At 35.8% G+C, this 22162-nt stretch overlaps 1 protein-coding gene across 4 annotated transcripts in view; it reads left to right on the top strand.

The window, feature by feature from the left end:
- The window catches only part of ROBO1 (roundabout guidance receptor 1), a 408510-nt gene that overhangs the window by 374427 nt on the left and 11921 nt on the right, over nt 1-22162 (top strand). For all 4 annotated transcript variants that reach the window (XM_045851195.1, XM_045851193.1, XM_045851194.1 and 1 more), the window contains 3 exons: nt 2388-2636; nt 11134-11540; nt 15059-15211. In XM_045851195.1, the coding sequence (XP_045707151.1) occupies nt 2388-2636; nt 11134-11540; nt 15059-15211 (809 nt within the window). The remainder of the gene's footprint in view (nt 1-2387; nt 2637-11133; nt 11541-15058; nt 15212-22162) is intronic.

The following is a 22162-nucleotide window of genomic DNA, read 5'->3' as shown; positions in this document are numbered from 1 at the left end:
TTGGGTTCCCACAAGCCTCTGGCCACATTTTTGTCAACCAGTCCAAACCTAAACAATTTCTTGTTTTATGTGTGTTTTTGTTTAAAGACATCATAACATGTATTGTGATTCATTAACATTGAACTCACAGCCAGTAGCACTGTAAGTCATTCCTAAACAAAGCTTATCTAATATATTTTCTCCATTAAGGCACATTACAGCCTTTTTCTGCTTAGGGACACTAGGCTGCATGAAAGTACTGCACTAAGGGACCATTTTAGATAGGGAAGTCACCAGTGCAAATCAGAGAAAAAGAGCAATGTGGCACTATACAGACAGTGAGAAGGATACTTGTTTACTGTATGATAACAGAAACAAGAAAGCAGAGTGTCACCTTGTTTGAGCTCTGCTAATAATGTGCTCATCACCTGGCTCCTAGTTTCTACTTCTGTGCACGTGTCTGCTGAGTGACCGTGAAAGTGCTATGAGTATTGACTTTGGGGTTACAGATAGATTTTAACAAGTATGTGAATTTGCAAATATGGAATCTGCAAATAATAATGATGAGGTTTGACTGTCTTTTTAAAAGTTCATTTTCTAGGCTATGATAATGACAACATTAATTAGAATTTTAGTCCCCCCCTCCAAAAAAGAGAAGAAAATAAAGAAAAAGAAAACACCCTGCAAGGACTGAAATGAAACAAGTGGATATAATTTTTTTAAAGAAGCAATAGGCACAGCTGTGCTCCAAAGGGACAGACTGAGTCTAACTGGGAAGAAGGCTTTCCTGAGCCACTGGCTTTTGTTCTTGACTTTGACAAATGAGAAGGTTCTCAATCAAGTGAAGGGGTTTTATGGACATTGGGACCACACAGAGATGTGGGCTCCTAGAGAACTAACATGAAACACATGGTAGGGAGTGAGAGGAAGCTGGGGAGGCAGATGTAAGCCATGTATGCAAATACTTGAATGTCTTGTTTGCACTTAGATTGTATTTTCTGGGCAACCGGAGTCATTTATTACTTCGGAGCAAATGAATGACCTGGGAGTGATGTGTGTTATAACAAAGTAATTTTGGAAGCAGCATGAGGATGAAGAAAGAGTGAGTGACTGCAGGCAAAGAGATTAAAAAATTATTGTAGTAGCACATACCACAGATTTAAAAAGAGGAATAGATTCCAAAGAATTTTTGGAGGTAGACTAGAGATGAACCAGAAAACAGTTTGAAGTAGAAGAGAGAGAAATAATTCAAATACAACTATAAGATATCTAGCTTGGATAAATGAACAAATTGCTATGTTATTTGTTGACACAGGAAAGATGATAGTGGGGGATTAGTAACATAAAAGAAGATACAAAGAAATCATGTTATATGATCCTTAACTTTCCTGAGTTCACTTAAAAAGCAGGTGGTGAAAAATGAACAAGAGAAGGAGTAACAAGAGCATAATGTGTACAATGCAGTAAATCGGTGCCATTCCAATCAGTAGCCATATATGCACTGGGGTAGGAGAAGAGACACAGGCATGAATGCATTCCAGATCCATCTAGGGCGCAAGTGGCAACCACAAGGCCCATGGGCTGAATTCAGCCCTCCACCTTGTTTTATCTGGCCATGTACCTTGTTTCTACCCCACAGCAACACCAAGCTCCTTGCCCCTAGTTAAGGAGTAGTTACATTTATACTGTCCTAAAGCTATATTCAGCCCTTTGAAGGCAACCAGGAGGCTGATGTGGCCCCTGGTGGAAATGAGTTTGACATCCCTGCTCTAGGCTTCCACATAAGTCTATAAGAGGATTAATGGACATTTTTTTAGTTTACATTTTATTTATTATGTTTTTCATTCATTATCCTAAATACAATCTAACTATTTTGTGCTCAACTAAAGAGTTAGTTATGTGTTATAATTTTAGAGTAAAAATAAGTTGTATTGGATTAAATAAATCGGTGTCTAATATATTTCCCTCTGATGAAGAGTAGTTTCTTTTAGAGTTTAGCGTGTCACTTTTGGGTCATGTGGAAGACCATCTTTGACTTGTCCTTAAGAGATCATGTTCAGTAGGAGGGAGAGAACATATATCAAACATATTTTAGAAGTACTAAATTAAACTACATCAAATAGATTTTTTTAATTTCATGACTTCTCAGAGCCTATAAAAGGCAAGCGTAAATCGTAATCTCTCAAAGAAAAAATCTTGTATGTATAACATACAATGTATAATGTATTTATAGCAGTTCACAAGACTTTATGATGGTAAACTGTTTTTTTTTCTTAACAATAACTCCTTAACGTGGCTCAAAGCATTCAGATTTAAGAAACAGTTTAAAATTGATACTCTGCTAACTGTGCACGTAGTTTCCTTGAATAACCTGAAGTAAATCCAAGTATCCTTACACTCTGGTTTAGCTACGACCAAGAAATGCCCTGTCCGGTGCCGCCAGCGAGGATGTATTTACAACAAAACGAACTGGAAGAGGAGGATGATGAACGCGGCCCCACACCCCCTGTACGAGGAGCAGCTTCTTCTCCAGCTGCCGTGTCCTACAGCCACCAGTCCACGGCCACCCTGACCCCCTCCCCGCAGGAGGAGCTCCAGCCCATGTTGCAGGATTGCCCAGAAGAGATTGGCCACATGCAGCACCAACCTGACAGGAGGTATGTTGTCACTAGCTTTTTTTGCTAGTATCAGGTAATTTCCACTCCTAAGTAGCCTTTACAGAATGCTATTACATGAAGTAATTTCCATATCACATGAGCCTTTTTCCAGTATCATCACTCAGTAAGCCCTGTTAATTAACATATCAAGTAACATTGTTGACCAGAACATTAAGTTAATTGATCCCAGTGAACTTGCAACCATAAAATAATGTGCATTAATATTCACCCACTTACGATAATTGCATTTATAAACACATGGAGATTATGTAGTAAATATATGGTTTACTAATCTTGTAACATTTTATTGATGGCCAGTGTTTTTGTATTTTAGTTTTCTTTATGCATTTGGTCTATGGAAAACAGATTTTCTCTTGTCTTTTTAAACTAAGTCCACAGAATGATTTGTTCCCTAATGTTGCAGAAGAATGAATTTGGTATATTCATTTTGTGTTAACTTCATGTACCTTTATTTTGATTGAGATGTTAGGTTGGAGTCCTTTTGCCTAAGTTACTAAATAATTTGTGTTTGTGTTAGACCGTGTTTAACCCGTATGTTTAACATTGTCAGCCAATACATATCTTCTGTTATATACAAATTCTTCACTTGTCATTTCTACCACATAAAAGCTATTACTGCATTATCTGAGTTCTTCTCTTATTGTTGATGATGTTGTTTGTACTATTTTATTGCCCTTGACACATTATATTATACATGTATTACTTCCTGTATTCCTAATATCATCTGAAACTGAGTATATTACTTCCTTCAGAAGATCTCCTTTCAGTGTTCTTTAATGAATAATAAATTCTGGCTTATTGCTGCTTGAATTTTGTTGATTAAAATAAAACTTGCAATGTTTATGAACTATTCTATCAGTCAGAGGTTATTACCAAATTCAAATCATATAGTTTGTAAAATTAAAGTAGTTAAATCTTCTCCTATGTGACAAAAAGGGAAGCTGATCGTCATACATTTAAATTTAATATTATTAACCCATGGAACTTCATGAAAATTGAGAACAAACAAGGCATCTCCTTTCTTTATTAAGGTCAAAGACCACCTGGGCCTCACCTATACAAAGCAAATGAGAAGCTAAGAGGTGCTATTAGCTCTGAAATACCATAGCATTCTTCTTTCCTTCTCTCCAATTACCTGTTTCCTCACCATCCCCTTCTGTGTTACAATCCATACCCAATATCTTCTTAGCAAGCCTCTTTCTTTCTGTTCCTTATGTCATTCTTTCCACCCATGCTCAAAAACAATACAAAAATGGTTTTCCTTTATCTATCTTGACTTCCCAGCCCCTTCTTCTTCATACAGTCCTTCCTTCCTTTCACTGTTAACCCCTTCTAGTTATTCTTTCCTTCTACACTTTGTTTAATCACTTCTGTCTTCCCAATTCCCATTCACATCTCAGTGCATTGAATTCTGGCCTCTATTTTGCTTCCATCAGGCTACTCAAAAGTCACCTCCCAACGATCAATTTAAAGGCTTCTCCATCTTTATCAAACTTAAGTTTTCTGCAGTAGTGGCAATTTTATAAGTTGCTGTGAAAATAAATGAAATAATGTATATAAAATGTCTGAAACAGGGTAAGTATTCAACAAATAGAAATTCCCTGCTGTCCTCACCCTTATGCTATCATATCACTTGGCTCAACTGTTACATTTGATGGGTTTTCACATTCAATTAGCCAGTCCAGCCCTTGTTATTGAGCATGACTGTGATTTTTAAAAATCTTTTTAATTGAAGTATAGTTGGCACACAATATTTTATTGGTTATATTAGTTTCACATGTACAATATAGCGATTTGACATTTCCATACCTTACAGTGTGATTACCCCACTACTTCTAGTAATCATCCATCAGTATTCAAACCTATCACAATATTATTGAGCACCATGGTATTTTGACTTGGACATCTCAGATTGCACATGTTCAAAACTAAATTCTTTGTCTTTGCACTTGACGTTTCAAATGTTCTTTCTCCTCCCTTGTGGCTATCTTATTTAGAATTATCAGTCATTATTACTTGACCCTGATGTATTAAAAATAAAAGTCAAAGGAATAGGCAAAATCACATAAAAAATACCCTTCTCATTTTTAAACCAGATTAATTATCCTGTTTATTTTTCCCATTGTCTTTTTATCATTCCTCAAATTAAATTGTTCTCCAGTCCCTTTTACTCCAAAGTCTCTCTTGATTTTGTTCCTTTGTTAACATTGGCCCAGGGCTAGGGCAGACCCTCAGTCTCTGTCTATTTCAAGAGAAATGTTTGCACTGATCTTCACATTTCTTCTCTCTTGCCTTTTTCTGTCCACGTTCCACATTATCTTCTTTTGCACATAAATCTGGTAACTGTCACTCTGCATTCAGAGTCAAGCCTTACTGTTTAGCCCAGTATTCAAAGCTTTACACAATCCTTCCCCCTTTACTTCCTCCCTTCCAATTCCTCCACACACCCACTTTTCTAATTAGTCTGTTGGAAATTCCCTGGATGTGTCTTAAACTCACCAACATTCACGTCAACAATGCCACTTCTCGGCCCATGGAGGGCTGCCCTGGAGCTGGCAGGAGGGACAGGCCACTCTTGCCTCACATGGCCATTACCAAAACACTCAACTTGCTTAGTGTCGTCACTAAGAACATGTGTCTTGCACATGCCATTTCTTTGATTGCCTGGCAAGCACTTCTCATCTTTCTAAGCCCTTTTCAAATGTACCCTCTCTGTGAAACTTTCTTCTGATTGCCAGGCCGAATCAACCAGTCCTTTTTTTTATTCTTCACAATGGTCTATTCACAGCTCTGCTATCACACTAATCAGTTTCCAAGTTGCATTAGAATTACTATTTATATCTCAGTTTCCCTATTTCAGTTAGAAGCTCTTTGAGGGAAGTTCTGATGTTTTACTCCTGTCATTGTGTTCCACAAAGCTTTGAGTACTTGATTAACAGAATCTGATAAAACAGGAGAATTTTGGAGTTGACCAACTCCTGTAGTCTTAGGGGAATGAAGACGCGTATGAAGTTGATGTGGACATGTATTATATAATTGTGAAATGCCTTGGGTACCTACAGTTACCATCCTGTTTAACCAAATTCAGTGTTTTCATTCATTCATTTATTTTTAAAGATTTTATTTGTTTACTTTTAGAGCGAAGGTAAGGGAGAGGGAGAAAAAGAAGGAGAAAAACATCTGTGTGTGAGAGATATCCCTTACCTCTCACAAGAACCCCAACTAGGGACCTGGCCTGCAATCCAGGCCTGTGCCCTGACTGGGAATTGAACTGGCGGCAGCCTTTCAGTTCACAGGCCAGTGCTTAATCCACTGAGCCACACTAGCCAGAGCAAATTCAGCCTTTTTAAAAATATATTATTTTTAGTCTAGGAAGTTTTTAAGAATTCTATTTCCAGGATTGTTGCTGAAGATAACAGGGGGCACTAATAAGAAGAAGATGAAAGCCTATTAAAACCAAAATACTCTTACTGTTCTTCTATGATGAAGGTGTAATCTACATGGTTACTATGGAAATTTTAGAAAAAAGATTACACAAAATGACATTATAAAAATACCAATGATCTATGTAGTTAGAAGCAATCACTGTTAAGATCTCAGCAATGGTTCTTTTTTTGTTTTACCTTTCCCTACATACTCATGTTGCTTTGAATTCGTGATATGCAATATTAATAAAAAAGCTACTCTCTTCACTGAACAGTGTATTTTTCCATGTAATAGCTTTTTATTTAGATACTTAGTTAAAACAGATGTGTACTGTAATTTACTTAAACAGTTTCTCCATGTTGGACATTTAAGTCGTGCCTTTTTGATACAGTATGCACTGCTGTAATTCCCATATCCAGTTAAGTCCTTGAGTGACACCCTTTCTCAAAGCCTTGAGCTGTTTGGATGCCTGCCCCATCAGGAGATGACTTCTGTTTCTCATCACTCTGCCACTCTCCTGATGACACACTCATTAAAAATAGATAGCTATTTCTCTAAAGATTTCTTTCTGGAGCATTAGACTCTAATATCCAAGTTCTCGTTGCGACACATTTTTACAGCTTAAATACCACTCAGAGCGATACCCATATGTCTGGTGATAAAGGCACTTTCCTGCTTCTGACAGTCACTTCCTCTTGCCTGTTACTGTAACCGTCTCTAAGTGGGCTTGTTGCCTCGCTGTGCCCCTTGTTCAGTCTAATCTTCCTGCTGCAGAAGGTGCAGAGGTATTTTTCTAAAATGCAACACTGATCGAGACACTCCATTGCTTAAAATCTCTCAATAGCTTTCTATTTCCATTAGAATAAAGGCAAGATTCCTTAATACAGCAATCAAGGCCCTTTGTGATCTGACCCCCGCGTGCCTTCTCATTCTTACCCGTCGCCACTCCCCTCTGTACTGTTCCAGTTGCCTTCACTCCAAGTTTCTTGCAGTGCCTGGAATGACCAGTGTTCTCACCCATCTATGGTCTTCCCACATGCTTCTTGTATTCCTGGAGTACATTATCCCCTCTCTTTTTTCGAGTTAACACTTATGTGTCTCTTAGATCTAAGACTAAGTGGCAGATGCTCTCCATAGAATCTTTCTGTAATGTCCCAGCTCTGAGATGGGACCCAAGTCTTTGTGTTCCACGATACCCTAGACGTGCTCTGTCATGGGGCTTTGTGAATACTTCATTATCATTGCATATTTAATTAACTGTTTGTTTCTTCCATGGACTGTATATCTCTTCGGGCAAGGAACATACCTGTTTAGCTGAATTTCTGACATCGTCTCACTTCTACCACATTTTATTGGTCAGCAGTCACAGGGCCCCCCATATCTAGGAGTCTAGAACTCAATTCCCTCTCTTGATGGGGGTGCTGGCAGGTTCTCATCCCAGGGGAGCATTGGGATGTTTATTGATTAGGGACATATATAAATAGTGTGATTTTCATAAAGAAACTCTGGAACTAAAACCATTTTAACCCTGCAGTATATACTTAGATAAACATTTCAGATGCATTATTGTGGCTTATTAGTTGTGGTATTCTAATGTCCTTCTAGGATATTCCATTTTTGTCTGAAACAAGATAAATTAGATGACCAACATAATAATAATCTCTTTCCCCTTTCAGACAACAAATGTGAAAATAATATGATTAAATATATTTACATATATTATTTCAAAAAATGTCTAGTCCTATTGAGTTTTTGGTAATTGATATTTATAAAAATCTCTTGAAAAGTAATATGGATGGAATAGGGAATGTACTTATATTTTATCAACATGGACAAACTGAATATGATATAGTTTGAAGGAATAAAAAAGTTAGAAGGCAAAAGCAAATTAAATATTTATTCACAAACCAGGTTATGGTTTATTATACAAAGTGCTTGAGCAACAACAGTTTCAGAAAAAAAGGCCTTTTCCACCTTCTGTCTTTTTACCTAGTGAATGTTCATGATGAATTACATAAATGCCTGCTTTCATACATTAACATTGTTATTCCTTTCCTTCCTTAAATGTGTCTGTGAAAGCATCGTTTGCACAAGAGCCTGGAGTGTGCTGATTCACAGTCGTCTGCTTGTACATTATTTCAGAAGATGTTGAAACCTCTCGGCTAGGGGGGGCCTAAGGGGCAAAGGTTCATTTTTGGCAAGTCCCACTTGACTGCAGGATCTTGAAATGGCTTTTTGTTTTCAAATAGAATATATTACATATTTCAAACTATACATATTTATCGCACATTCCCTGAGTTTGCCTTATTTACAGATGGTTTGAATAAATTTTTCTGTCTTTCTTCAGCATTTGCACAGGGTGGTAATAGTTAAAAGCCAGTCCTTGTTTAACAGGAAGATATTTTTACTCTACAGAATGTGAATTATCCAAGTACAACAATGCTGGCATCCTTTCATAGTGGAATTGGCTGTTCTACATCCCTTTATTGACGGTCAAAATAATCCCTGTTGTACTAAAAAGTCTTACATGTCTTTTAAAAAAGAAATTTCTTGTGGTATTTTGGATGTGCATGCTGACAAAGAACTGTAAATTGACTTTTAAGTATGCTATTTTATTGCAATTTAAATTAAACAAAGGTTTTCCTCCTATGTGTATAACAAACGCCATATTGAAACTATTATCCATTTTAATCTCTTAAATAACTTCAGCTTTAGCACATTTCATTTTCTTCTGGTGCCACACACAGATGCATTGGAAACCACCCACAAATAAAAAAACAACAGAACTATGTTATATTAAAGAACTATGTGTCTGTATACACAAATAGTATATATAATTACATATATGTATAAGTACGTGTATGTAAGTACATATGTATTTGTGCATATATATGTGATACTGTTCCTAGAAGAGAGGTTATAATCTTGGAAATGTGAGCTTAAATTTTAAATTTGATACATACTAGTATGAGAACTTTGGCAAGTTCCTTAATTCTTCTGAATTTGAATATGTTCATCTGTAAAATGATAATAAATAAAATACTTTGGAAAATTTTAACAATTAAATTAGTTAACATTGTAAAATATGCTTAGTTACAAAGTAAATGCTTAATAAATGTCATAGTATTTTAATAATCATTTATTAGTAATACTTTAACATTTATGTTAATAAAACATTTTTTGAAGTGACTCAGTTCATTGGGATAAAAAGCATAAAATATTTTTCTTTGAACACCTGCCATCCCATCCTAAAAACTGTACTGTATTTTTTCTCTCTTAACAGGTCCTTTTGTTAGGTCTTGACCAGATGCTATATGATTTTGTTTCTATGCTTTCTTTTAATTGAACACTCAGCCCTGCTAACTGTAAAACCATGATTCTGCCCTTCCAGACATCCTTTCAGATTGCAACGGTCTGGCTATGGTGGCATGAAGTAAGGGGGTGTGTCCTGCTATTAAACACTTTCCTCCTCTCCCTCTTCAGATGCATTGTCCTAAGTGCTGAGGCAAAGAAAAGGGAACATAAAAAGGGCCAATGGATGAGGAGCCAGTCTTCTCCTTGGTTAGCCCTAACAACTATTCTATCTTGTCTTGATCTGTGAATTTTATAGGGATGGTGCAGGAAGAGGGCTGGCACCAACTTACCCCACTGGTGAAGACTCAGTCCTGGGCAGCAAGCATCTCTAGGCATTTGTGGCCCTTGAACAAATTAGCCACAATCTTCACGTGGACTACCAGTCACTGGCATTCATATCTCTTCTAGTCTCCCAAGCCAAGGGGATCACCAGATGGCACTAGGTCCTAACCTAACCTGCCCTTCAACCCTAGTGCTCAGGTTGGCAGGCTTGTGTGGAATCTATTATCCTCTTTACTTCTCAGGAGCACAGGATTGATGACCCCTTTTGGATGGTATCCTCACCCCTATGTCATTTCACTGACCTTGCTTAGAGAGCACTGGGAGTGTGAGCAAGTTAGTGATTAAGCCATTATCCGACTAGAAAACACTATATCTCTCCCCTCTTTTCAGGCACTTTTCCTAATTTTAGAGTTAATCTCTAGGGATTTTCCTCATTTGGGAATAACGTCTTTCCATAAACCTTGCTTTCCACTAATGTCTACATGCCCTTTAACTTCTTTATCACCTCATTATATTCAGCGTGGGTCATGGTGTTGGATGGTGGTGGAAAGATTCCTTTTAATTAGTTTGTTTTCCAGTTCTGTGGAGACATGGTTGAAACAAGTTATGGGTAACTGTGAATTTAAATAGGATACTGCTTTCTTTTGTCCTCAGCTTTAGTCCTTAACTAATTCTAGGACAACAAGAAAATACCTCTAAGCGGATAAGTGGAATAATGATAATAGTGATAGACTTGAAAATAGCTGAGTGTATTTTTATTTGACTTTCAGCAAACCTATTGAGTAATTCAGAGAAAAAACTGCTCTTGGCTCTCACAACCCTTTTTTAATAGAATAAAATCTAAAAGAGATTTGTCATATGCTAAATGTATAATTCTGTAATCCTATGAAATTCTGCTGTCTATAGTCAAAATGAATGACTACTCACTTAAAAATAGTAGGGGTGGTAATGAAGGAAAGGGAAAGGAACTTGTTTATATGTTTATGAAACAGTCTGCTTCAGGACTGATGTCTGTTGTCTTTAGTATTATGATCTGTCAATTTTGCCAACACTTTTTGGACAAATAAACAAGCATCAATGTCAAAATAAGTACTACTTCCCCCTTTTTAACTGAACTTAGTGAATATTCTAAAACATAAGGAGACTTATAGATAGCTGAGTGTATTTTTATTAAACTTGAATCAAAACATAACTTGAATCATAACAGCTTGGTTAAAAGTAACTGGTTTCGAGGTAAATTTCTTACAATTTAAAATAAAAATTAGGCATACTCTATTTTCCACTCATTCTGTTTTTTCCTCAACAAATTAGATCCACAGAAGCAAAGATGAAATTGGTGTACTTATGAATTTCTTGGTTGATTTATCCTTCACCTGTTTATTTGAGCCACACCTGTTTATTTGTCTCCCTGCAGACGGCAGCCTGTGAGCCCCCCTCCACCTCCACGGCCGATTTCCCCACCACACACCTATGGCTACATTTCAGGACCCCTTGTCTCAGATATGGATACGGATGTGCCAGAAGAGGAAGAAGACGAGGCCGACATGGAGGTGGCAAAGATGCAGACCAGAAGGCTTCTGTTACGCGGGCTGGAGCAGACCCCGGCCTCCAGTGTTGGGGACCTGGAGAGCTCTGTCACTGGGTCCATGATCAATGGCTGGGGCTCAGCCTCCGAGGAGGACAACATTTCCAGTGGACGTTCCAGTGTTAGTTCTTCTGATGGCTCTTTTTTCACTGATGCAGACTTTGCCCAGGCCGTTGCAGCAGCAGCAGAGTATGCTGGTCTGAAAGTGGCACGGCGTCAAATGCAGGATGCTGCTGGTAAGTCATATACTTTCCACCGATCTGAAAATGAAAACTTGATGTATATATATATATATCAGTCACTGATCATCTCCTATAATCTTATGTCCTAAGGAAATGCAACTGTTATCACTGGTCTTTTTTATCTGCTTAAAGAAACTAGGTCCAAGAATATGACACAGCTTGATTATTGTTCTTGAAAAGGATTTTTAAATCTTCTATTTTATTTTAATTTAATAAATCGTATATAATGGGAGTAAAGCTACCTTGGAAGTCTTCACTTTTTAAGGTAGTGATAAGTATATATTTGATTTCTTTAAGTATGCATGCAGTCAATTAAATGCATTTTAATTGCATTTAATAAATGAGTTGAGGTCTATATCATACGGGTTTTATTAAGGTGTAAGAAGTCACCAAAATAAAATTAATTATAGTAGCTCTCTTATCCCATTTAATTAGAAATTCTCTAAGAGAAATAGATTAATATCCAGAGAGGACACTCTACCATTGTAGACTGGGCTATTTCTCCTTCACCCACATTCTCTTCATTCTCTCAATTAGAATGTTCATTTAACTGGAAAAGATACAAAAATGTTTTCAATGGACATATATTTCCAAGCATAAATATGTCCCATACTTAAAATAAATACTGTTAATCTAATAACTTGCAAGCTAACCTAAACAATTAAATATATTTCTGTTTTCCCTTTTCATTGCCAGTAGCCTGTTTTTAATTATCATATATATCCATTCTTATGTTTTACCCCATTTTTGCTCATCTCCTACTCCCAACCCTGCTTAGAAAGCAAATGAGAAAGAGATTAATATAAATTTAAATCATATATTTATCACATGATTTTCATTCCTATACAATGTATTTTATATATGTATATATATGTATACACACACATATACATGTTATGTGTGTATTTCTGGTAGCTAAGAAATACAAAAAGTAGAGGCAAATAATATGGTCAGCAAGAAAGTGAAAGAAAAGACTATTACAACAAATTAATAATTGCTATTTTGTTGCTTTATTTTTCTTAGTGCAACAACTATCACATTGGTAGTTTTACATGTTCTCTTTAGATACTGGATTGGTCATGATTTTTTATCAGTGTAGCATATACTCAGAGAAAATTTAACTAAGATCATGAAGTTATTTCTGTATATTTATCAAACATGTGTTGCAGAGCCCTTACCGGTGTGGTTCAGTTGGCTGGGTGTCGTTCTGTAAAGCGAAAGGTTGCCGGTTTGATTCCAGGTCCGGGCACATGCCTGGGTTGCAGATTACGCTCCCAGCTGGGGCACATACCAGAGGCAACCAATTAATATCTCTCACTGACATCGCTGTTTCTCTCCCTCTCTTTTACTCTTCTCTTCCCTTCCCTTCCCTTCCCTTCCTTCTAAAAATAAATAAACAAGCAAATAAATAAATAAAATCTTTTAAAAAAAGAATATGTTGCAGAAAAAAATGTCTAATATCTTTCAACCTAATCTTGTAAAATGTGTATTTATATTAGCCAGGCCTATATTTAACCACATCCCTCCCCTCCATCCTAGTAGCTGCTGAATGTAATAAGATGCAAACCTACCTCTCTTATCTAATAAATATATAGCATTCTAACTTTATACTTAACATTTGTTTCTCCTTATTTTTTAATCTTCTGTAAAAAAATAAATGAAATTAAGCATTACAAACTACTGCTTTCTGAAATTGCATTAAGGATATGTTTCAGTTCATTAAATCAGCAAAACACAGAAATACACTGATAATTCATCTGTAAATGACCTTATGCCTCAAGCTCTATGAGCAGTAGATGATCTTATACAATAGAATGAATAATGGGTTCAGTCTCAGCCCTAATTCTCTTTTTTCATGGATATGTAACTTTAACTGTAATAGACTCCATCATAGCTAAAGAGAGTTTGGTTTATTATTTTATTGTAATTTAGTGGCTCTCCTGGTTTTAGTTTGGCTCATAATTATAATGAACTAAATGTGCGGTGGCCTCTGCCAATTAAAATGTTCTTTTCAGGAAAAGATACTGCTTATCATGTGACTTAAATCCATATGAATGAATAATCCTATTACATTTGCTTCTCACTTGGTGACATTAATGTTTATTATTTAATATGCTTCAGTTAGCATCTTTAAATATGTTGATGCCACTATCTGTGGATTCTCCTGTTTAAAGTTAAAAAAAAAATGTTATCTAGATCTGTTTGAAGTTTCTCATTGTACAACACAGAGTTCTGAATTTTGTGTTTTTGGAATTTTTAGAAACCAAAATAGTGAGGCGTTAAGTACAGGGCCAAGAGATCCTCACCATCATTATGGATTGAATGTGCAGTGCCATTAAAACACAGCATCTCTGTCGGACACCCAGAGAATCTGAGAGCACTTATGTGCCCCTCATCTCATTACAAATTCAGTTATCCCTGGTACCTGTGAATATTGTCTCTCCAAAACCAAATACAGACATACATAACTCATTTTATTGTGGTTCAATTTATTGTGTCTCACAGATGTTGTTTTTACCTATTGAAGTTAAGGCCCTCCACCTGCAAAACTATTACAACTCCCATTATTGTGATGCTTTTGGTGGTCTGGAACCACACTTACAGTATCTATGAGGTGTACCTATAAGCAGAAACCACAAATGCCACCACCAAAAACCATAGAAGTCTCTGGAGGGGTCACTTGAAGTATCCAGAATCTTCAGTTCTCTGTCATGTGATAAAAAGGGGATGTATGTAATTTTTGGCAGGTCTAATTAGATATGTGAGTTAGCCTAATTTCAGGACACTTGAAGAAAAAGTACTGGAGAATATATTAAGATATCTGGAATTTGCCTTCAAAGAATAACAAACATATATTTAATTAAAATAGAAGATGTAATTAGTACTGTTCATATTTAGAACATTAATTTCTTAAGGGCTCTGGCTATCTATTCCTCTTGAGAAAACTACACTGAATGTATTATGCAAAAATTTAATTAACATGTATTTTAACAATAACTTTCATGAAGTTAATTGCAAAATAATTGGAATGTTTTTCTGTAATAAATAGGTATCATGAACTTTAACAGAATAAGAGTACTGTGGCAAAAAAAAAAAAAGTACTGCCCCTGACTGGTGTAGTTCAGTGGGTTGGGCATTGTCCCATTGTCCCGCAGGCCAAAAAGTTGCCTATTCAATTCCCGGGCAGGGCACATGTCTGGATTGCAAGCCAAGTCCCTGGTTGGGGGCATGCAGGAAGCAACCAATGGATATTTCTCTTATATGTCAATGTTTTCACCCCTCTTTTTCTCCCTCCCTTCCTCTCTAAAAAATAAATCTCTTTTTAAAAAAATTGAAAATGCTTTTAGAGTATTTTTCCCAGTGGATAGCTCAAAGATAGAGTCAAAAGTCATATTATTTGCAAAAATTGTTTAAGACTTTTTGTCTTAAGTGATGTTCCAGTTTTTGTGTTTATTATTACTATTATTAATTATTAAAATGATAATGAGCTTGGCTCTGATTTTCTTCCTCAGGCCGCCGACACTTTCAGGCATCCCAGTGCCCTCGACCCACGAGTCCCGTTTCCACAGACAGCAATGTGAGTGCCGCTGTGATGCAGAAGGCCAGACCAGCCAAGAAACCAAAACACCAGCCGGGACATCTGCGCAGAGAAGCCTACACAGATGGTACGTCCATTGAAACAATGAAAACATCCATTCACCTGGCCTGTGTAACCTGGTTGTCCATGACTGGAAAACGCATCCTCTAACATTAGAAATTGCATTAAACATTCATTACCAGTAAGCCTCATAATACTGTTAGAAATGATCAACTTCCATGTCTTATCAGGCATCTCTAGTCCTTGCAGTTTTCTAACGAATTAGTTATTTTAGAAAGTGGAACAATGCATAGTTTTAATGTTTTTAAAAGTTGTTTTGTATTATCAACGGAAGAGACACCACTGTAGTTGAAATAGTGGCATAGGACCAACCTTCTTCAGAGCCACTGATAAATCTTCCAAAGTGCCCTCATTTTTTCTTCCCATGTAGACTTTTGAATTCAGATAGAAACCAATTAACTCATAAGAATATTAATTCAAACCATAGTGGTATTACAAACAGTTATTTTTGTGCACTGAGGGGCAAAGTGAATCATCTTCCTCCCAGCTTTCACATACCGTATCGGCTCTCACTGAAGAGGTAAGGCTTGCATTCTCAAGGGGGCACAGGAGAACTATGAAAACATAGTGACGTCTAAAGAAAGCCTTTAATGAAAGTGCCTCAGGTGGCCCAGCATTTATTAAACCGCCACCTTCTTGTTTTCTAAAATAACCCCAAGGGCTTTGTTGGAAATTCATGTAAGATAAATTCTCTCAGACTCACCCACCTGTCAACTTTGCTAAATTTGCTAACTGGCCAGGGGAAGAAGGGTGTTGCAGGCAGCATCCCCTACCTCCCGGTCCTCTCCCACCACAATCTGATTAGGACTTTCATTACCAGTCAGCGATTTTTCAAAAAGGGCATCATTTGCCATTATCATATGAAAGCCTCATATTATAGATCCTTATCCAAGGTTACAAGCAGGGTTTTTTCAGGCACTTCTCCCTATGATTCCTGCCACTTGACAGAAAAATTTAATACAAAGCTCACAGCATGATGAGCACGAGTAATTTTGAAATGAGTGGCTGTCCATGCTATTATCTCTACTTTATTCGGAGTATCTCTCTCTCACTAGCATCTATCTGATATTACACTGCATTAAACACTGGCATGGCATAGCACACCTGGGCCTCCTGGCTTCTGCCCACAACTCTTTGTCAGTGAAACTGAGCTGTCAGAAAGTTATCTGATTTTGAAGGGTTATTACAGTGGCTTGGTGCATGTTTGCCTCTGTCCAGGGACAAACACTGGGTGTAAATCCCCAAACTCTATCAGCAGTTTTATATTTATGGGATCCGTACAATGGCATTTTGCAAGTTTTATAGCTGTTTTATTAGTTTTATTATCTACAGAAGAGGTGCACCTAACTGAAAAACTGGTCAAACAGCAAACCTGGATGTCAACACGTGAAAGTTGAATATGTACAGAACAAAATCCGGCCTAGAATTTGTGTAGCTCTTTCTGCCTCTTAACACTTGTTTTGAGGCTTCTAGAATTGAGGGATGGTTATTAAAAATGCTCTAAATAATGTAAACATGCCAAGTTAAAGGGCACAGCATCACAGTTATAAATGGCACTGTGCTTAAAAATCATGATCTATATTTATTGTCCCACATTCTGCAGTGCTTATTCCGGGGTGTTTAATAATTAAATGTAGCTTCTAACTAATCCCTGAATAATAACCATTAAAGTGAATGATGAAGCACCCAGGTGTTTTTCAAATCTATTTCAGAAATAATAAAGAAATACATTGAAATAGTTGTAAAGCCCAAAAATTAACTCGAAATGTTTGGATTTCTCACTGTCTATTTTATAAGTGATTATGCAGAGTTATCATAGTACATACCATAATGTAGAAGCCAGCATTTATTTTTCAAAATCACAAAAATAGACAAAATGGTGATATAAATAAAGTATTTTTAAAATTTTAGCTATCACTTCCTTTGGCATTTAGGTAACCAGTTTAATTTTAGTTATATTTATTGTCTTGACAAGTCTTAAATTTAACTCTAGATGCTTTCTGATTTGGTACAGACAAAAAATAACTAAGCTATGTGTTATTTTATACATATCACAAAATGCATATTGGTTGACTAAAATCATGTAAATGCATATACTTCTTAATGTACCAAATAAAAAAAAATGCACATACTCTTGATAATAGTAGTATAACATTTAAACAAAAGCAGTTTTCTCAAAAATTATTTTCTCAAATTACTGCACTGCGTTTTTTTAACAAATATTCACAGACTATTTCCTGGAGAAATTCAGTGACAGACACAATTTGTACAATTATCAAAAAAAGAGAGAAGGGAGGGAGAAAGAATGTAAAGAGCTACCAATTGTTATAACGTGAATTAAATGTATTAGTAAAACATGGAGGATATATATTTTTTATTTTTTGCTTTATAATAATTAAAATATATTAACTATGATGGATGAGTTTGATTATTGCTAATAGACTTTTATGTGAACTGTTTTCAGAATATGATATATCAGTCTCGAGTTTATAACATCTTTACTTTGAAAATTTTGTTTAAATTAGAAATTTTCTTTGCAGAACTTTTGTAACCTATAAAGAAGGATAAAGAGTGGCTCTGTCCGAGGTAATGAAGAGTAATCTGTATGATTCTCGTCCCTCAGCTCTGTATTGGTTTTCTAAGGCTGTCGTAACAAAGTGCTGTAAACTAGGTGGCTTCAATAACAGAAATTAGTTTCCTCACAGCTCTGGAGGCTGAAAGTCCAAGATCAGGTGTTGGCAGGATTGGTTTCTTTTGGGGTTTCTTTCTTTGGCTTGTAGATGGCCATCTTCTCCCAGTATCTTTACCTTTCCTGTCCTCAATGTATGTATGTGTCCTGATCTCTTCCTATAAGGAAACCAGTCAGAGTGGATTAGAGCCCACCTAAGGATCCCATTTTACCTTCATTACCTTTTTAAAGACCCTACATCCAAATGCAGTTTTATTCAAAGGTACAGGGGGTTAGGACTCAACATACAAATTTTAAGAAGATACAATTCAGCCCGTAACAACCCTTCAGCCCCTGATTGGTGGCACTGTGACCATATCTTGCTCTGCAGGTAAACACTAGGCCTCATAACACCCAGGGGGTACCCAGTGCAAAGCCAAGTGTTCCGTGCTATAGTCACAGTGACAGGCAGGAAGTAACTGTTAATTTATTTCATATTTGCCACTTACAAGTTTAACCCAGATAAAGGGTAGGATTAAAATATATGAATATTTATCAGTCAGCATCTTATTGAGTTAAAAACTAGCATAAGTGCATTTCTAGGACCTCCTAATAGATTCTTCCCACCCCCTCTTCTCAACCCTTTCCGATGCATTTGCATATTTGATTTGAAAACCAAATCTACGTTATTTCTGTAGCCCTACTTTTCATAAATTATAAATTCACCACCCTCTTTGGAATGATGTTACTTTGACTTGATTTATCATTAATTGCAAGGTCTTGGGGTTTAAGCAGTTAAGTCAATAGCATGCTGGCTCTCCATAGCAAGTGAATGCAGCAGATTTGTCTGCATGTGCATGCTCCTACATACTACTTTATTTGCATTAGACTGGTATATGAAGGATCTTATATAAAGAATAGCATTTACATCTCTATAGAAAGAAAACATATATATATATATGTAAATAATTAGGTCCACAATCCCATTTTTTAAATCAAATTTGAGCTATTAGTGGTATGAATTGGGTGAAAATATGATTTATTACTATGTCAATATAGAATTACAATTATGTACAGGAGGTTAGAACTTTTAAAATTACCATTGGGTCCTGTAGTTCTCTTCTTCAATATCTTTTTTAAACATAGCACCTATATAGAGCATCTTGTAATAGATTTGGTCTTGAGAGTCATATATTACCAAGACTTTGCATCATATTTTGACAGTATTAATGATCAGTTTTAATTTCTGTTAAGCCCAGAAAGGTTTTGATTTGATGATTCTGGCAGTTATTGCTTTCCTAATAATCTGTATTTGCAATCCAGTTTATGTTTATAGAAAGCAGATGGTATAGAAACTGCTATACTATTATGAGACTGTAGTCACTCACCCCCTGTGTTTCCAGATACGCTCAGAATTAGACTTTTCTCCTTCCATTGTGAGTCACAGTTTCAGTCAGAACTTGGAGAAGTTGTGTTTTCGCTGTTGCATTTCTTTTCTTTAAGCAACATGGTACAGTCTGTCTTCTAACACTCTCTTTTTGGTTATCTTTAATAAGCAAGCAGCAGATGGGGGGTGCTTTCATGATAGTACATTTTTTAAGTATTGCTTTCTAAAAATTTATTTTTTAAGTAGTAAGGGAAAAAATTCAGGCACTAGTGACAAGGGCAATACATGTTATAAGACAATACATGATTTTGTAGAATCTGGGGACTCTTAGTGCTATTGGCTATACTTTGGCCAACATTTTAGATCAAGTGTTGGGGCTATTTTATATGAAAATAGAGCATGGTAATCTATGAAAACTAATGACAACAAAAAATGCAAGTAAAAGTTTGACCTCTTTCAATAATGGAGTCTTGATTAAAACATCTGGTAATAAGATAAGATGGTACCTCAATCTTCAATACAGTGAATTTGAATGCTTTTAGTTTTAGCATATGATGTCAAAAAATTAGTTCTAAAAAGTTTAAACCTACATGTGAGACAGAGAAAGGATTAATTCATTTTTAAATAATATAAGAATGAGAAACACTAGGTTAAAACTGAAGCTTCCTAGAACCCTTAATATGCTATTATAGTAAGAATTTTCAATATACAAGTTTAATATTCAAGAGCTCATGCTGATATATGTAAATAATAGTAGATCATTGTCAGTAATAGTAAAATATCTAGATATATAGATATTTCTAGATATTTAGATATTTAGATATTTTAGATATTTAGATATTTATTTTATTATTAAATAGTAAATATCTAGAAGCAACCTAAATATTTCTCTGTAAGAATTGACTAAATAAATAATGGTACATTCATAAAACTTTATTATATGAACTTTTCAAAAAAGAGAGATACAGTTGTACATATAGGGAAATGTATACAACTACACTGTTCAGTGAAAAAAGCGAAATTCCGTTTATGTTAATAAGAAAGGGAGACTGTGTATTAGAGTATGGTACTTGTTATCAGTGGGCAGGTAGGCACTATATGTATATAATTCCGTATGTGGCCATTTTACACAGCTCCAGATATAAATGATGCTCCCTGGTATTATATGATTTGGTAGCTCTGCTTTATGTGAATAAAAAACTTCTGGAATGACCTATAGAAAACTATTCAAAATGATTTTATGTCTACATATAAATATTGAAGATTTCAAGTCCTCGCAAGCTTTTAAACTTTTTTACCATGTAAATATGTTTTTTTCAATCTTAAGGTTAATTTTATAATACTAATAAGTATTTAATAGATGTTTTATAAGTACTTTTTAGTTGGTTTAATCTATCATATAGACCTTACTCTCTAAATGTAAAAATGTTACCATTTCTAAAATCATGACAAAGAATATAACTATGTTGATAATTCCCCGGATTTTTGTTATCTCTGGTTGTAGCCTCTCTTGATATTCCAATTTTGTGTACAACAACCTGTTGTACATCTCTATCTGCTTACTTCAAAGGCTTCTCCTACTCACTTTTCTAAAATTGAACTTACAATGTGCCTTCATAAAACATCGCTTCCTCAGGGCTGCATTCCTTATCTTGAGTAATGTTTCTCTCATCCACCTAGTCAACTAAGACAAAAATCCTAAAGCTCATCCTAAAAGGATAGGTTGTTTGTTTTCCTCCGCTAATATATTCCATTGATAATTAAATAACATTGATTTTTCTTCCTAATCTCTCTCAAAGACATTTATCTAGTCTCCATCTGAACCAATATAGGTCTATCCCCTGCCATTATTTACATGAACTATTAAAACAACTTCTTGGCCTCTCGAATTCAAAACCATCCTCCATACTACAGCCAGAATCTACTAATATTCTTCTACTAATTTACCTACTATCATAAGGATACATATTTTTCTTCCCTAGAGTGTACACGACAGTGATTTTATTCTTGATCTTAGGCAAAAGGCCAAGAAGCAATACATAAGAGTCATTTTTAAAGAAAACACCACATAAAATAAATTTTCTAGATATAAAATTTTATGCTTACTTTTATACTTAAGTATCTTTAATTGTATTTATAATACAAAAAATTTAATTACATACAGTTTACCATACATATTATTATATAGCTATAATGATAGACAGATTAATTAACCTATATTTATACCAGTGATCATCTGATTTAAAGCCTGTGGTTACATAAACAAAGTGGAGAGGTTCCCATCAATGAATTCTAGATTATAACATATGATTGAATGAAACATGAGAAGAACAGTGAGCCAAAAATTAAGAATCTAGCCCTGGCTGGCATAGCTCAGTGGATTGAGCTCGGGCTGGGAACCAAAGTGTCCCAGGTTCAATTCCCAGCCAGGGTACATGCCTGGGTTGCAGGCCATAACCCCCAGCAACCGCACATTGATGTTTCTCTCTCTCTCTGCCTATCTCCCTCCCTTCCCCTCTAAAAATAAACAAATAAAATCTTTAAAAAAAAAAAGAATCTAACAGCATTAGTCCTGGTTCTGGTTACATCTAGCTTTGAGACTGGAAAATAACCAAAGTCTATGTAGCTGAGTTTCCCTGTCTATAAAATGAGAAGGGATTTAGGCTAGATTAGAGATAGCAACTAGGTCTCAACTCAGGTGCCAACCTCAGCCAATTTGAAGTGGTTGTCTGAAGGAGTAAGGATGTGTAACTGGGATCAGCAATGTTATGCTGAAATCAATTAAGAAGATCTGTTAGGGTTGAGGAGTAGAGGGGATCATAACACTTAACGTCCATATTAGCTATCCCAAGACTAGACAATCTGTAAGTCCCAGCTCTGTGATTCAATGTATCTGTGCTAGG

This window comes from Phyllostomus hastatus, unplaced genomic scaffold (genome assembly GCF_019186645.2).
Source record: "Phyllostomus hastatus isolate PE091 unplaced genomic scaffold, TTU_PhHast_1.1 phas_contig_86, whole genome shotgun sequence".
Classification (NCBI taxonomy): Eukaryota; Metazoa; Chordata; class Mammalia; order Chiroptera; family Phyllostomidae; genus Phyllostomus; species Phyllostomus hastatus.
Note: the sequence above shows the minus strand (reverse complement) of the source record. Positions and strands in the feature narration are given on the sequence as shown.